This window comes from Lepisma saccharinum, chromosome 12 (assembly GCF_977018435.1).
Source record: "Lepisma saccharinum chromosome 12, izLepSacc3.1, whole genome shotgun sequence".
Lineage (NCBI taxonomy): Eukaryota > Metazoa > Arthropoda > Insecta > Zygentoma > Lepismatidae > Lepisma > Lepisma saccharinum.
This window is the reverse complement of record NC_139240.1, coordinates 70,164,436-70,182,017: the sequence shown is the minus strand read 5'-3', so window position 1 is coordinate 70,182,017 and position 17,582 is coordinate 70,164,436. Positions and strand designations below refer to the sequence as shown.

The window sequence follows — 17,582 nt, the reverse complement described above, 5'->3', positions numbered from 1 at the left end:
ATTCAAAATATCAACAGTTATATTGTGTCTCCCCACCAGCGTAGCAGTTAACATTGTCATCTTGCGATCAAGTGCCTCCGGTTGAGGCACTTTAAACTGTGTCGATTAGCCTATCGGTGCAGAAAGTGGACAAAATCAAACTTGACTTTTTTAAAAATTAGATTCATTTCTCATTATTGCCAAATAATGTACTTTATACATGTATATATATAGATAGATCTAAATATACTGTATATTTCTATATATTTATATTAATTCCCTTTTTTGTGACCCCTGTGTATTAATGAGGAAACCCCGTAGCACAGGAAGCGAACCCCGTGCGTTAACAGCGTTAAGCCCCGTAGCCTAATATACTGTAGTTGGAAGATGTGCGTGCACAAGAGGATTATGTTGAAAAATAACATCAATGAAACAACTATGTTCAACTGTGAGGCACCTGATTCCGACACAAGAAAATCGTTAGCGATCTTAAAATAAATCCCTTTGTGCGAGACATACACGACATAAATTGTGACGCAATGCAACTGTCAATTATGACACGCCCTACAAACGTAAGAAACAATGTCAACATGCCCTTCCCACCCGATCGATGAATAAAAAATTAACTCTTTCGATCTAATCGCAGTAGCTTACGTTCCACCGTGTGACCCAATTCTTTAATGCAGAGTGGCTTTCCATGTTTGAACACTCCGCATGGAAAGTCGCTGCGCAGGTGTCAATGCGTCTAATGTAAGCGGAAATCTCTGCCACCGCGAGAAATGTAATCTTTGATGTTGGCGGCTTCGAAGACAATGTTCGGGCCCTAAATGGACAACGATTACACTCCAGATAGTTTGGCCTGGTTGACAAGCCTTGTACGAAACTTCCTCTTCCTGACAGGGTTTTCTTGCGCTGACATCTATGTGATAAACGGGTGTCACACAGGAAGGAGAGTGAAGCAGTGGGCGAAGTAATTTTTTTTGCTTGGAAGAGGGTGGCGGGAATCGTGCCACCATTACTGATTCAGAAAATGCGTTTTTTTGGAGCGAATTTACAATATAGAGAGTATCTCCAATTTCGTTAATATTTGGTATACTGATTGATTTTGAACTCGTAATCACGAATCTGTTGTTAAAATGCGGGGGTCACGTGTGCAAATCGGGAAAAAAGCCGATGTAAGTGGAATATATTTTTTTTCTTTAGTGCTGTATCGCATTGTTTTACGAACAAAATTTTAACTAAGGTTGCCTGACCTAACCTAACCTTAACGGAAATGGTTTGTGGGGCTATCCGTGAATGGTTTGTGGGGCTATCCGTGCATGGTTCGTGGGGCTACTACCCGTGCATAATGTACAATTTCTACACGTGACCCCCGCATTTTAACAACAGATTCGTGATTAAAAGGCCAAAATTAGTTAGTATAACAAATATTAACGAAATTGAAGATACTCCCTATATTGTAAATTCTTACCCGTTTTTTGAAGGAAACACTCCATATTTTATTTAGGTATATTAGAAAAGGCAAAATTACTGCCTTTCCTAACCCCAAACACAAATCTAGTTTAGTAAGGTTTGTGTTGGGTGTTGGTGTTGGCTATTTACAGAACAACAATAGAATAAATGGAAGCTGTGCGTCCGTTATTTTTGTATATAGGTTAATTGTTAATGCATTATACCCTTTGTTTTGGTTTCAACATGTCTTAATCCATACGAAAACTATATTTTCAGCCGTCATGCATTCGTAGCCTATCGGTGCTACTCTGAACTAAATACACTGTACAGCTACCCTATTCCTATTCTTTCAGAAATGTTTTGTGCAAGGATTTATTTGGAGGAAGTTCAGGGGGTTAAGTAATATTAAAAGACTTACCAAGCACTAAAATTAAATATTGAAAATATATTTGTTAGCATTTGTTACATAATCGATGGTTATTTATTCCCGCTCAACTTATTGGAAGACAAGGAATTGGGATCATATGGCTTTCAAGGACAGTTCAAAAGATTTATGCACTCCACTACTTATGATAATATGCATAAAATATTAATCATTAATTTTTCTTTTCGTCAATTGAATCTAACTCCTTTTTTGTTATTCAATAAATATTCCATTCTTTTTGCATTTGACATTATTTTCCTTGATAGGACCGTTGTTTTATACAAATTTTGGCGATCTTAACTACACGTAAGCTACATAATGATTACATGCTGTTATATCTTTATTCTTATACAATATTTATATCTGTTCATGTGATAATAACAATACAATATTACAATATTAATTAATGTACGTATTTTATTAATATTATTTAATTTATTATAATTATAATTATTGTTGAGACACTTGGTCGGAATCCCCCCCCCCCGAAATGTATTTCTAGTTACGTGCCCGGTTTCATGCCATGTTAGAGGAAATACTGGTATAATGGATTGTAGTACGCGTAAGAGTGTTTGTTTTTCTTGCCTGGTTATATGAATTAACAATTGAAAATGTTTGAAATCATTCAGAGAATTGTACATAACAGTAATTTTATCTTCTTCTCCAGACAAAAACAATGATAAAGTGTACAGTGGAAGAGAATTTCACAGCATACTCACTCAAGCTGCCAAATTCACTTGTTATTGTTGCACTGACACCATTACTCACCCACCCTCGTACTGACGGTAACGACACGCGGTAATACGCCATTCGGAGAGGATTTCTGCTTCTTTTTATTGCCCTGGCGGCCATTACACAGACTTCCCCACTGTGCAGTTGCCATGGAGATCCTCGTAGCCCCTAACAGGTGGTCGCTGCGATGAAATCCATTACCTGGAGAGCCATCCATCATGTTGGCAAGTTCCACGTTAGCTGAGCGGTCATTGCGCTCGACCGCCATGTTTGACCCTGTCAGCATCATAACGTGTCGTGGATTGGTGAGAAATGACGGCGATTACGCTGGTGACACGTAATTTGATGACTCCTCCCCCAGATGATAGCTGCAAGATTGGTGAGCTGTGGAAGTAGTGAAAGCTGAAAGATCATAGCTGATCACTTTGGAATAATCTGAAGCTTGCACACATGTACGTATAATATGTGTGTGTGAATATATTTGAAAGATGATATTGTTGGCAAATTTAATACAAAAAAAGTTTAAGTTAACTAACTATCCCTATCCTGGGCAAGATCAATCCAACCCTTTTCATCCTTGCCGATATCCTTTACGTCCATCTCAACGTTATCCCTCCATCTTCGTCTTGGCCTTCCTACAGGTCTCTTACCATCAGGTTTCCCAACAAGAATCCTTTAAACTCTTCTTTCCTCTTCCATTTGTGCCACGTGGCCTGCCCACCTAAGTCTTCTTGATTTAATTATTCTAATAATATCTGGAGATGAATACAAAATATGCAGTTCTAAATTATATAACCTTCTCCACTCACCTGTCTCCTCATCCCTTTTAGGTCCAAATATTTTTCTAACGATTTCATTTTCAAATACTCTTCATTTATGTATATAATTAATTTATGTATGTATGTGTGTATGTATATAGGGGGCATTGCATTCTATTGTCAAGGGTGGGACGCAGATTATTTTATATTAAGGTACGGTAACTATTATGCCAACAGTTAAGCAACAATTTTCTTGCAGTTTCTGTGCAATGAATTATAAAACTAAACACTGTCCATTAAACATAACTGCCCTTAAAATACTTTCCCAGATTTCTATAAGTGAACAATTTTGTGTCACGGGTGGGAGATATAAAACACTGCCTCTTTACTCAATAAGATATCTATTCCAATTTCTGTGAATTTTGAAATTGTGAAAAATAAATTATTTAAGAATATGAGAGAAGGTCACTGACCTTTTAATATTCTAGTGGAGTTGAAGAGGAAATGGAACAATTGATTCAAATCTTACTTTTAATAAAAACGTAGAACAGATAATTAGTGAAGCGTTGAAGAACCTTGGGTTTATTCTTAGAATGGCGAGGGATTTCAAGAGAATAGAGACACTAAAAGTTTTGTATTATTCATATGTAAGACCAAAACTCGAATATGCATCTGTTATACGGAATACAGACACAGCAAAGTACAGTGTAACAATTGAAAGAGTCCAATCAAGATTTCTTAGATTTTTAAAATACAAATTTGAGAAAGTTAGTCCCACATATGAACACTACGACAACCTAATATATGAATGTCGGTTTACAAAGCTGTGTCACAGAAGAACGTTACATGAAATAGTATTCTTGTGGAAATTGTTAAATCACGTAATAGATGCTGAACATCTACTCTGCCAGATAAATTTTCGAATCCCGTCGTCGAAAACTAGACTCAAGAATGAAGTTTTTCTTATAAAGAAGGCTAGATCGGGAATTGAAAAGAAATCTCCATTGTGGAGAATGTGCACCAGTTACAATAACTTGCTAATCAAGAATAACACCATTGACATCTTTTCTATGAACCTAAGGGACCTCAGTAAAGCCACTATTAACACAATGGCCTAAGCCTAAACACATAAGTTCCTAATGAAATGGTGTGATAAAGTGTGTGTGTGTGTATATATATATATATATAATTTCTATATTTATGTTACAGAAATATATGTAATTGTATTCTCTATGTATCCTTCATATGGGCTCTGTAATTAGGTATGTACCTGTAAAGTTCAATAAATAAATAAATTAAAGGAGAAAGTAATTGCTTTTTTGGTGTCACTGGTGGGACACAATACATAATAAAAGTAAATCAAAAAGTTAAAATAAATTAACAATATTTAAAATACCTTCTACCATCTAACTTGATTATGTATAATACTTGATTTTTTTTTTTATGCAAGTGACAATTCTAGATTGCTCACTCAGAAGGTAGGATAAAACTACGGCATTGCATTTAATCTTAAAAATTGAGGTTCAGGAGCACTTTGACATGTACTATATACTGGATTCGCCGTTCACGTCTATAACTGTGTCATTGATACGTAGCGGTCGTTTAATAGCGGAATGCAGGGACAATGAGTGGCTTGCTGCAAAAGCTCAATGCAAACAGGTGTATCCTGTCTATCCAAGGCTTCCACAGCGAGCGTCTCGTTGCTGTCCGATAACACGAAAGCTGTTATCTCTCTCGGAATTGCTTTTACCTTCGCTTCTCCTGTCCCAACGTGGCAGAGACTTCCTGGCGAATGGTCCGCGTAGTTTTGTCCTTCCATGTCGCTCATTTCTAGACGCGTGCCCCTGTGCGTGGCCGGTGAAAAGTATCCAGTGAGCGTCTCCAGCAGCGATTCTTCCAGGCTGGTGGAAATCCTGGAGGCTCCAGCCCGACAACGAACCAGAGCCCGTGTTTGCTTCAAGGTGTTTCGGTGCTGTGCCGGCAGGAGTAAGCAGTCATGGTAAGTTTCGTTGACAGTCATTCCGCGTGTCCATACCCAGGCACGCATCTAGAAATATGTTTCGGGGGGAAGGGTCCGAACAAAGTTTCAAAATAATAATAATAATATTTAAAGTAAAATAATTATATTAAATTAATTTATATTAGTATTAATTTAAATATCCAAATTAATGTATATACTTAGTGTTAATTTAAATATCCAAATTAATTTATATTTATTTATTTTTTATTTATTTATTTAATAGAAGATTCCAAATACAGCGTTAGCCATTTTACATTGGAACGTTTTTATAGAACATAAGGACAAAAAAATAATAACATAAAAAAAAAATTACATGTGGTTAAAAGACTTACATATTTTTTGCTAACTTTCTTCTAAAACTGTCCAGATTTTCAAAAATGTCTATTTGGCTTCCTAGATTATTATATTCACTGGGCAGTCTATGGAACAGAGAGCACTGGATGAGACACAATCTCGGCTTCTGAGAGGCAAAAAGTTGAGTGCTTCTTGTTGAACGGGCAGGCACACGAAAGTGAATTTCCTGAAGAAGGCGGTCACTTCTGAGGTTGCCATTCACTATTTTATGTAGAAATATATGGTCAGCCAGTCTATGTCTCTCTTGAGGAGTTTGGATATTTAACATGTGCAGGAGGATGGACTTTTGCAAGTGTTTTGTGGACGGAATTCGGTGTCGAACAATGGCCAAGAAGAAATTTAGGACGGAATTAAGTCTATCTGAATTTGAGGGGCATGCCATAGACCAGATCGGAGAACGTAGTGTTAATTTAAATATTCAAATTAATTTATATACGTAGTGTTAATTTAAATATTCAAATTAATTTATATACGTAGTATTAATTTAAATATTCAAATTAATTAATGTTATATTTTTATTATATGAATAAGTAAAGGGACGGCATAAGGATAGTGACATAACAGCACGTATTCATTATCTAGCTTACGTGTAGCTAAGGTCGTCGAAATTTGAAAAAAAAAAAACTGCCCAAGAAAATTAATGTTAAATAGATAAAGATTTTCATATTTCTTGAATATAAAAAAGGATGTTAGGCCCATTTGACGAAAATAAAGTTCCTGGTAATATTTTATGAACGTTTCAGTAGTAATAAATCTTACATAAATCTTCTTTGATACTGCCATTCAGAGTCGTATGATCACAATATAATCATTGCCGTCCAGTGGGTTTGGCTGCAGTAAATAACCCTGGATTAAACAACAAGTATATTTTCATTATTTAATTTTATTTATTTTATTATTTCATTATTTAATTTGTGTACTTAGTAAATGTTCCTGCGGGGGGGTCCAGGCTCCCTGGACCCTCCCCCTAAATACGTCCTTGTACATACATCATTGCCTCCTCCAACAACATTATAGTTAATAACGTAAGAGTTCATCCACGAAACTACTTCTTGTGAACTCCCGATGGGTTTGTCAATCCATACCAAATGGTAGCTCGACCATTTTTTCTTAATTTTTTTTTCTTGTAACTCGTATGGAAGATTAGTTCAAAACAGGCATTATTTTTCTAAAACTTTACTTCGTTTGAAAATGGCGGCAATTTTTGTTTCATTACTTGCGGCATTTTTGGCCTTTGCAGACAGTTCGGATAATTTATGATAACTTACCTAAGAAAAATTACAGAAAGCTGGGGTAACCGGTAAAATTGGGGGGGGGGAGGAGCAGACAGACACTATATATATATATAATATCATTAAATATGTGTCAATTATTAAATAATCAAATTATATTATAAAATATACAATATATTATATCTACTGTCTTTCATTCAAAATGTAATTGCAAATTGAAGATTTTGATGTACTACTGACGCTATGAACAATGATTTGCGTAAGAGAGGAGGGACAAATATTAATAGACATAATAAGAAGATAATAGTTTTCTGTATAAAATTCACATATAAGTCCTATTTCGTGTTTTACTAATATATTTATATACTTCGTGGTTGCTAACGAAAGGCGATGAGAAATGGAAAAGAAATGAGGCTCTTTGTTGTCCATTCTTTTTGTATGTTATCAATATTATTCCAGTCAAGTATATTCGAAACCCAAACTAATTGTTTATGTTCGTTTGTTAAAACAAAAACTCTCCCTCCTCGGAAGAGTTTGGTGGGGAGAAATTTCAGGACAAAATTGTTGGTGGGGGGAATTCCCCCGTCCCCCCGGGATTTCACACCCTGGTACAGAGGTTCCCAAAGTGTGCACCGTGCCTGGCTTACAGGGGCGTCGCGAAATGTTACAATAATTTCACTGATGACACTTACTTCCAAATATGGGCTTTTTAGTACTTTTTACACATAAAATGTTTCTAAATTTGAAGTGTGTGTTAATTTTTAAACTTCAGGCAAGCAACGTAACCACACTAACTGAGCGTTGCAAGTGTTAGATAGGCATACATTCTGACTCGGGCGCTGCAGAAAAATCTTGAAACACTAAGGACGCCGTGAAACGAAAAAGTTTGGGAGCACCTGGTATTATAAACCCGTTAGTAGGTATTATGAATGAAATGGTGTGTAAGGCAGGGGTTTCTCTTGTCTTGGTCGAGCTGTACAGGGCATCCAAGACTGGCACCAGCAATAGCTCGTTGGAATTACATTGAGTAAAATGTCCCACCTTATTACCAGGGCTAGGATTTTCATGACTTAGCATTCTTTTTTTTTGGGGGGGGGAGGGGGAAGGGTGATGTGTTCCCTAAATATATAGAAATTCATATTGTGAAGAAACTAATTGAATTAAAGTGCTTTATAAGGGCATATTTTGGCATATTTGGTCATTTCTGCGTGATAAGAGCATATATTGATTGATTTTCGGTCATATTCAGCGTATTTTCGCTTTTACAAGGAATATGCAGTCATTTTTTAAGTGGATCCCTTCTTACTTCCATGTTTACTCGAGAGTTTTTTTTTTGTTTTTTTTACTGCAGCAAGATCTTTTTCATTTTTATTTGAGAATTTAGAGAAAGTATTCATTGTGCATTGCAACTCAGGGCTCATAAAGTGAACTAAAAATAGTGAAAATATCTCAGCATATGTTAAATATTGATATTTGAAACAGTCCAGTTATAAGGGCATATTTTTCATAGTGCATATTTTTTTAAAATTTTAGATCATAAGGGCATATTTTATTTTGCATATTTTGGTGATTTTTACGTCATAAAAATCTTAGGCCTACACAGAAATAACTGGTTTGTTTGGAATTACCAAAAAAGTTTGGTTGAGCTGTTTAGTTATGCTTTTTGTTTCCGATAACCAAATGTTGCTTGTAATTATTATATAATTTTGTTTAAGAATACAAAAAAAATGGTCAGACAAAATATGGTACTCGTAAACAAAATGATACATATGTAAGTAAAGAGAAACAAAACGTTTGGTTAAATTTACTATATGTGCGTGAGCGTGCTTTCGAATTTGAAATAACGATTGTCCAGTTTCGTCGAGTGTAGTATGAAAGAAAATCTTTTGTCGAAAATTGAAACTCATGTATTTAGATAATTACTCGAAGCGAGTCTTTATGTTGCTGTGTAACCTAATATTCTGAAAAAAAGCTCAGAATATACTTATTTTATACTGAGTTTCCTTCACCGACCGCTAGATGGTCCCGTCAAAATGTGTACAAGAAACATAAGTGTTTGTACAACAAATAATGGTATATTTGATTGTAATCATAGTGAAAATTGTGCTTTAACACTCTTCGAAAGATATGTGAACATCAAAGCTACAAATTAAAGAAGAAAATGTACTGCAGTGAATAAAAGTGAATCTCCCATGAGCAACCTTTTGATTCTGGATTATATAAGTAGAAGGTAAGTGTACCACAGAAAAACAAACACGCTCCAAAATCGGTTAGTTCACGTGAACTTTCTGTTCTGAATGTGTATTTTGAGATCAGTTAGTTTCTATAAACTATCCACCCTAGCTAAAATTAGCCACATTACAACATAAGTAATTATGAATAAATTATTTAACAAATCGTTTGGTAATTTTGACTAAATTATTTGGTTTTATTAGATTTAGCAAAATAATATTTGGTTTTGGTAACCAAAAAATTGTTTACGACAAACAAATAGAACTTGACCAAATCTTTTGGTACTGATGAACAATTGTTTGGTTGATGCCTATTTAAACAAACGATTTGTTCACCACTACAATTTTTTTGGTTAATCCAAACAAACATTTTTCTCTGTGTACTTATTACAAAACGAAAACCTGATCGGGCTACACTTTATTGATGTCTGCATCTATAAATACGAAACTCGAGCTTTCGCCTTTTTACATTATGGTGAACAATAATCACATATTTAAAAAGAAACTTTTACTTTTGACATTTTCCTTAATTTTCGTGGAGGTTCGTGGCTTATTTTACGCTTGAATCCACCTACTTCTCCATGGGCATGATTACCCACAATGCAATATTCAAATGTGTCGACGCACCCTGGCGCTTAAAATGTTCATTAACGGATTAAGTTCAGAATAGGCTCAGGCATAACATATGAGCGGACGAAATATGCGTATTAAGACACAACTTTCGCCCCTGACGTTTACTATTAAGAATAATTAATGTTGCCAGGACTCGTGGTTAAACGAAATCTAACACGGTACAGTGGAATCCATGAGTATTGCTGTGCAAATTGTTCATCACCGTGTTCGTGCACTTTATTTGACCCAATAGGCTGTTGACAACTTCTGCACCAGCATACATAAACATCCATGGCTTAAAAACACATAGGATGTAACAGAAAAATTAATGAAAACAGTCATGGACAATTTGCACGGTAATACTCATGAATCCCACTGTACGTGTTTAAATTATTTGCTTGCTCCAGTTCTAATGAAGGAGTTTTCACGATGGCGTAGTGGTAACGTCGCCTTTTAATCAAGGGTTCCCAGGTTCGATAACCAGTGGAGGCCTTTAAACTGTAGGTCCAGTCCCGATTAGCATTTCTGGGCATTAAAATGGACTTCAAACAACAAATCAAAGAAACAAAGAAGCAGTTCTAATGAAGGTGTGCGCGCAGGAATAGTCCAGTATGGTTTAACCAATGTTTTTTTTTTGGGGGGGGGCGGGAGGAAGTGGAATCATCTAAAGAAATCAAGTTTATCAGATAGAAGAGTTATTTTAATTTCCACCTGTATGATTCAGATAATGAAATGGCATTTTACTATCTCGAAATTTTGATTTCCACACACGGTTAGAAAAATACAGGTCGTGATTTCGTGTGAAAATTTTCCCTTGGTACCTGAATTTTTATATTCAGTGATATATATATATATATTCGCTTCCGGAAATTTCCATTATCTTTTTTTAAAAAATCGGGTACAGTATGTGTTTTTTAATGTTTCTGTATATTCCTTGCCGCGTGTATCATTAAATCAGAATAATAAACATGCTATTATGATGTTTTCACTGTTGTTAGCCGAATTTTAAAACCTGCAGCGCAGGAGCGTATATATTGTAGGCTAGCTAGGCTCTCTGCGAAGCCTGAAGCGTCGAGAATAAAATACAGGAAAAAAATCGATCAGAAATTGTAAATAAAATTATTCATATCACTGAGATGAGGATGGTGATTCTGGAGTTCGTAATCTGATTTCTTATGAGTCGGCAACTTGATTACTTGTGAGATGGCAACCTGATTTCTTGTGAGTTGGCAACCTGATTTCTTGTGAGTTGGCAACCTGATTTCTTATGAGTTGGCCACCAGATTTCTTATGAGTTGGCAACCAGATTCCCTATGAGTTGGCAACCTGATTTCTTAGTAGTTAGTTAAGTTATCTCTATTCATAGCCTAGAACCCAGAGCTTGGACTCCGTATACGCCACAGCTACAGCGATATGGTAGAGTTGGCCATATGTTAGAATGTATTGCATAGTTATTCATGCTGTTACCAGTTGCGCCTTCTTTAGGTAGGTCACTCCGGTGCAAGAATTAATTACTTTTAATTCACTCTTGTATTAATTAATAAATGTTTTAAGATCACATTTAAAAAAGAAAGCACGACTCCTGAGAGAAAGTTCGGGCGTCTGAATTACATAGATTTAGTTTTTCCTACCGCTGCGTATATTTATTTTAACGAAGAGAGAAACAAGGGAAAATAAGACAAATAAAGAATCGAGACAGAAAAACGAAAGAGTGAAGAAGGGAGAAAGTAAGAGAGAAAGAAGCGAGAGAGAATAAAATGAAGAAAAATAATCACGAGAGAGACAGAGAGAAAGTAAAGTGCGAGACAGAAGGAAAGAGAGAAGAAAGATACAAAGGGACAACACAAAGAAAGACAGAAGAATATAAACCTGAGAGTAAGAAAGGGGGACGGAAAGAGGAAAGAAAGGCGAAACAGAGGAAGGGAGAGAGAATTAAATGAAGAAGATAGAGAAAGGTAAAAGGGAGTAGACAGAGAAGAAAATCAAGAAGCAAGACGGAGAGGAGAGAAAGAGAATTAAAATGAAAATAGAAATAAATAATAAAAGGAGAGAAGGAGAAAGAAAGAAAGAGAGGAGACAGAGATAGGAAGAGAAAGCAGATAATGGGAAGGGAGTATATAAGGAAAACTGGAAGTAAGCACGAACGAATCGGAATGGAGACAAAAGCAAAGAGGAGAATGGAAGAAGAAATACGACATTTTCACGTATTCCATGGAGGGGGCCCGTACATTGTACTGCATCCCTAGCTTAGCCAAAACAAAAGTGGCAGAATGGCGAAGAAAAACAAAACAAATCAACAAACAATAAAACAAGAGAGACATTTACAACCCGAAGCCCTTCCAATTCTCCTCTTTTCGGTAGTATTCCTAAGCCGGTCTCTGTGAGGGAGTGTTTAGCACGCTGCGTCGCGACTCCAGGGGGTTGCGAGTTCGAATCCCGGTCTGGGCATGGATGTTTGTGTCTATTCATCAATTTCATCATATCATCTCTCATCCCCATCTTCGGAAATTAGCCAAAAGTGGCACAGAAATGCGAAGTAAAATAAAGCAAATCAAACCAAACCAAAGGCTTCATCAATTTCATCATTTCACTACTCATCCTCATCTTCGCAATTATCCAAAAGTGGCAGAAGTGCGAAGAAAACCAAAACAAATAAAAAAATCCGAAAGTAGCCCCCTCCCCGAGCCCCCCCTTCATCCAGTTCCACGACGTAGTTTTTAAGTAGTTGTAACGTGAACCGTTTATGTCCTCCAGAGTGCGTATGATGCGTAACAATTAAATTCTCCTTCCCAGAGACACCGTGGGCAGAGGTGCTTCTTTGGTCTTATTAGCGAGCCGGGTCCGATAGGCATGGGCGAGGCACGTGATCCGCGGGGGGAGGGGCGACGGAGCGGCTGGTTCGGCCGCGCGGTCAGTTTCATCCGAGTGCCTGTAGCTCGCGGAGTGCGTGTGAGTGGTGCATGAGGCAAGATGAGGATTCCGGCCGCTGGGCGCCGGGACTCGTACAGCGTCACCAGAAGACGGACGGCCGCCAGATCAAGGTGAGTGATGATGCATCATCTCGTTCATCACCATTGTGGATCTCCCGTACAGTGTAGTGTCGACGTTGTCGCCTTCTCATCGGCAGTTTCCTGGTTCGATCCAAGGTGAAAACACGTTACAGAATGGTACACTCTGGACTGCATTTTGCAGACTAACGAGGCTCTGGCGTCTGAACCTACGGCCTGTATAATCATCGTAGGGTTGTGTGTGTGTGTGTGTTGTTCTCTTTTGTCCTTATGCGTGCTGAGTGCCCTCTTTGCAGCCTCAGCTCTTAACCCAAGTCAAAGTATTTTAGTCCTTCGACATAACAGTTATATTAGTTAGCTATATTTTGTTATGATAAGGGGCTGGAAGTGTGACGGGTGCAAAATAGCCTAAGTTCTGACGCACCCAAAATATCAAAATCAATCAATCAACAATGATTCGGATCCCACATTAAACTGTAGGTCCACCCCCATTCTGTGCACAACGTGAACTGACAACCAAACAAAACGAGACAACAAACTCATTCATCGCGACGATTGCGGAGTTCTCCTGTGGTGCAGTTGTAACGTCATAGCCTTAAAACATGGGGTTCCCTGTTTGATGGAGGCACATAGTGGTTCGGATACCACTTTAAGCAGTAGGTCCCTTCCCCGGTTATTCTTTCTGTGCATAAAGTGGATTTAGATCAAAAACACACTAACGAAACAAACACAACATAAATCAACAAACTAATTTATCAAAACGATTGTTCGTGTCGGCCTCCTTGGCGGAGTGGTTAGCATAGCACGCTATGATGCCAGGGGTCCCGGGTTCGATCCCAGCCTGGGATGGTTGTTCTTTGTGAGTGTCATTTCATCTAATCATCACCGATCCTCATCTTCGCGATTTGACAAAAGTGCCAGAAAAGCGAAGTAAAATAAATCAGATGAGACGATTGTGGTCCTCACGTAGGGTATAGTGGTAACGTCGTCGCCTTGTAATCAACAGGTTCCGGGTTCGATATCCGGTGAAGACACATTACACAATGCTTCACATCTCACTTGTAGGTCCAGTCCCGATTACCCCATCAAACAACTGTTACCAAATGCAATCGTAAGAACTGGAAATATAAATATTCAATTGAATTTGAAGCCACGTGCATTAAGATGATGTTGCAAAAAATGAAAGACAGTAACCTGTCAAAGTGTGATTTTTTATATTCCCACTCACAATCTGTCTTCCTACGAGATTTGTATACCATCAAGTTATAATTGTACTGTCAATTTCACACAAAATTACCTTTACACTTATAAAATCTCCTAAACAGAGACGAATGGAATTCAGGTCCCAAAAACTTCAATCTGCATCTGTACCCTACATTTTTCTATACAAATGCGTAGTTACAAGTAAATCCATAACACCTTCGTCGTTATTTTGCTGTCTTACTTCTTCCAAAAAAAAAAAAAAAAAAAAAAAAAAAAAAAAAAACTCTATAGAAATTGTGTTATTACGTATCCTATGTATACTTTCGTTGAGTACTTGTTTGCAAAGAATGCGCAAGTGTAAAATGAAAGTTGAAATAACTGTGAAGAGAAAGGAAAAAGTTGTTCCTATCCACAGCAGCGTAATTATGATATTCCTGGTTTGTTTTCTTTTTATTTGAGCTATACCCAATAGTATATCTGCTGTCAGCGCGATTGCATTGTACTTCCACCAGGACACAGTCATAATATGTCAAAATTATAATTTGTAAGTTAGTCACCTCTCCTGCACTCTTGTACGAGTAACCACATTAAAAGAGGAACATAAATTTAGAATATTTGGAAATAAAATCCTTAGGAAAATATTTGGACCTAAAAGGGATGAGGAGACAGGTGAGTGGAGAAGGTTACATAATTTGGATCTGCACAATTTCTATTCATGTCCAGATATTATTAGAATAATTAAATCAAGAAGACTAAGGTGGGCAGGCCATGTAGCACGAATGGGAGAGGAGTTTACAGGATTCTTGTTGGGAAACCTGATGGTAAGAGACCTGAAGGACGGCCAAGACGAAGATAGAGGGATAACGTTGAGATGGACCTAAAATAAATCGGTAAGGATGGAAAAGATTGGATTGATCTTGCCGAGGATAGGGACAGATGGAAGGCTTGTGTTGCTTCAGCCATAATCCTTCGGGTTTAAGAAGGATAGAGAGTTAGTTAGTTAGTAACCACACTAAGGAGATCATTTTTGACCTCCTGGCAATGACAATAAAACAGAAAATGACCCAGTGTGTTCAAAAAATAAATTCTATCCTCAAAGTGCACAGGATCACATCAGCACACGTACTCAGAAGTTTTCTAACTTCGAGAAGTCTTTTCTTCTTCTTCTTCTTCTTTCCTTTTTATCCGCGTTTGATGACGCACTTCCAACGTCCAGAGAATCTAAATTTGATAAGTGTTTGTGATAGTCCTTGAAAGCTGTTTACAACGATACATGTGCACACAGATGTTTAGGATCAGCAAGCTGAGACATGTGTGCCTTCGGGCTTTGCATTGCTATTCTAATTGCGTTCGAACATGTCAGAAGTTTAGCGACATTAGCAATAATGAGATCGTGGAAGTCATTGAATGTGTCATTTTGCCAGGCCGAAAGCCTTCTGACGATAACGCTTTTCGAGAGTTCACTCTTATTTAAGAACCGTAGTAGCTGTGTGCCAGAACTGCAGATTCGACGAAAATATAGTTATCTCGGGGGGAAAATAAGCAAAATCGATATCTCGAAAATCTAAGCTAAATCGATATCTCGAGAAATTAGCAAATCGGCATCTGTATGAACTTTCACATAACTGATCACAATAATATTAACTATTCATGTATACTTTTAGTCCATGTTCATCTCTCCATGTAACAAAATAGTGTTGTCAAGGTAACCAATATATATATATCTGAGGTAAAGGTGGCCGGAGCGTGGTGCTGATCACATCAACTCCAAGGTGGCCAAGATCGAGAATCAATACCCCCACATCCCCTAAATATGCCTTCATGCCACGGTGCTATATGCATGGTGAACTAACTTTACCTTTATTATTACATATTTTCGTATTTTTTCTATGTATTTACGCGTTTCTACTACATCAAGACCCATGCCTTACTCATCACTGTGGTGTCCATGGTGCAGTGACATCAACCACTTTGAACGGAAGCGCATTGGCACGATGTTCTCACGTAATTCCTCCAAACAACAATGACAGGAAAGTCAAGTGGAGTGAACAGTGGCGAACCATTCACCGCACTGCTCCATTCACCCTTTGAATCCCGTGAAACCGCATCGGCCGCAAATCTCGACAGCAGTGCCGAGAGTGACACGCAGGTGGTTACCGTGCGTGTTCACACATGCAAACCAATATTGAGTTGGGTGGACGTACGTGAACATATGCGAATGTGTGCCTTCAGGTATCTTCGAACCTAACCTCGGAATAAAGAATTTTTTGATTAAGCTATCGTGGAGGATTTTACAAAAGGCACGTCTGTAGAATAAAGACAAAATAGAGGATATTCCTGTCGAGGTTGAGTATGTGATTCGCACCACTGTTCAATGTTCCTCCGCCGGGAATTGAACCCAGGTTCCCTGAATTACAAGGCAATAGCGTTACCAGTCATGCTATCAAGAGGCTAGTAAGAATATTTGAAAGAAAGAGGTTTTTTTCTTGTGTTAAGACGCGGTAGCTCAGTCGTTGTCGGCCTCCGTGGCGGAGTGGTTAGCTCAGCGCGCTACGACGCCAGTGGTCCCGGGTTCGAATCCGATTATAGGACATGGATGCGAGATACCCCGCCGGGTAGAACCGGGATTCTTTCCACCTGTTCAAGCGGCTCCGGCGCTGTATAAAGTGGGTGCCTGGAGGAAACTCGGGGGATGAAGGCAGCAAAGGGCGTGAGGCTGATCACACCATCCCCACCTTTGGCCGTGATAGTAGCCCCGTCTAGTTCGCTGCACTTTTTGACTTTCTTTGCACCGAAGCGTCTTAGTTCGTTGATTTCGAGTCAGGTAGTGTATTTGGTGTCTGCACTACCTGTCGGACCGGTGTGTGTTTGGTGTATGGTCACGTGGTGCGTGCTAACTAATCAAATGAACGTTTAAAGCAGCAGACGGGCATTTGTTCAATCTTCTGAACTTGAACACCGCTTTCCGTCTATTTGGTTGAACGTCATTTCCTTGCACCACCCTGACACTGAATACACCTGCACTGCACCGAGTGTCAAAAAGTGCAGCCAACTAGACGGGACTAGTTTGCGACCCTAACTCCACACCCCCTACATGCCTTCGTGGCGTAGTGCAAAGCACAGGGGAGCACTTTACTTTTTTTTTCTTGTACTGTCTCGCTTTTCTGCCTCCTTAAACTACTAACGACTTTGATGTATGTTGAGACTCAACCCGCAACCCTTGGTACGCTCTTTATCCATTTGTTTAGGAGAAAACATTGATCTACAAAGGCAAAATTGATTTGATTGACTAGAAAAGAAAGCCCGTGTCGTGATTCGAACCCGGTACCCCTGGCGTCATCGGCCGCATTATGACGAAATTGGGCCTGATGCTTGAAATATTCGGTGAACAATAAACACAACGACGTTATAGTTACGTCACGGCGCAAAGAATAATAGTAACTGTATAATAAGTAACGCTGTGTCTAGGCGTCCGAAATTGGGGCTCCAAATTTCATTTAAGATTTATTTTCAGGTTAATACAGCAAGAGAAAACTGTTCAGCTTTCGGAAAATTCTGGTCTGTTTTGATCTGGGCC

At 38.2% G+C, this 17,582-nt stretch overlaps 1 protein-coding gene across 4 annotated transcripts in view; it reads left to right on the top strand.

Moving 5' to 3' along the window:
* The window catches only part of RapGAP1 (Rap GTPase activating protein 1), a 530,826-nt gene that overhangs the window by 126,527 nt on the left and 386,717 nt on the right, over positions 1 to 17,582 (top strand). Inside the window, exon 1 of one of the 4 annotated variants that reach the window (XM_083132610.1) lies at positions 5,148 to 5,344. The exons of 2 other annotated variants lie outside the window; for them this stretch is intronic. In XM_083132610.1, coding sequence (XP_082988736.1) covers positions 5,163 to 5,344 — 182 coding nt within the window. In that variant the 5' untranslated portion in view covers positions 5,148 to 5,162. Of the gene's footprint in view, positions 1 to 5,147; positions 5,345 to 12,714; positions 12,836 to 17,582 lie in introns of those variants that run through there. One more of the 4 variants, XM_083132612.1, reaches the window with a different exon arrangement.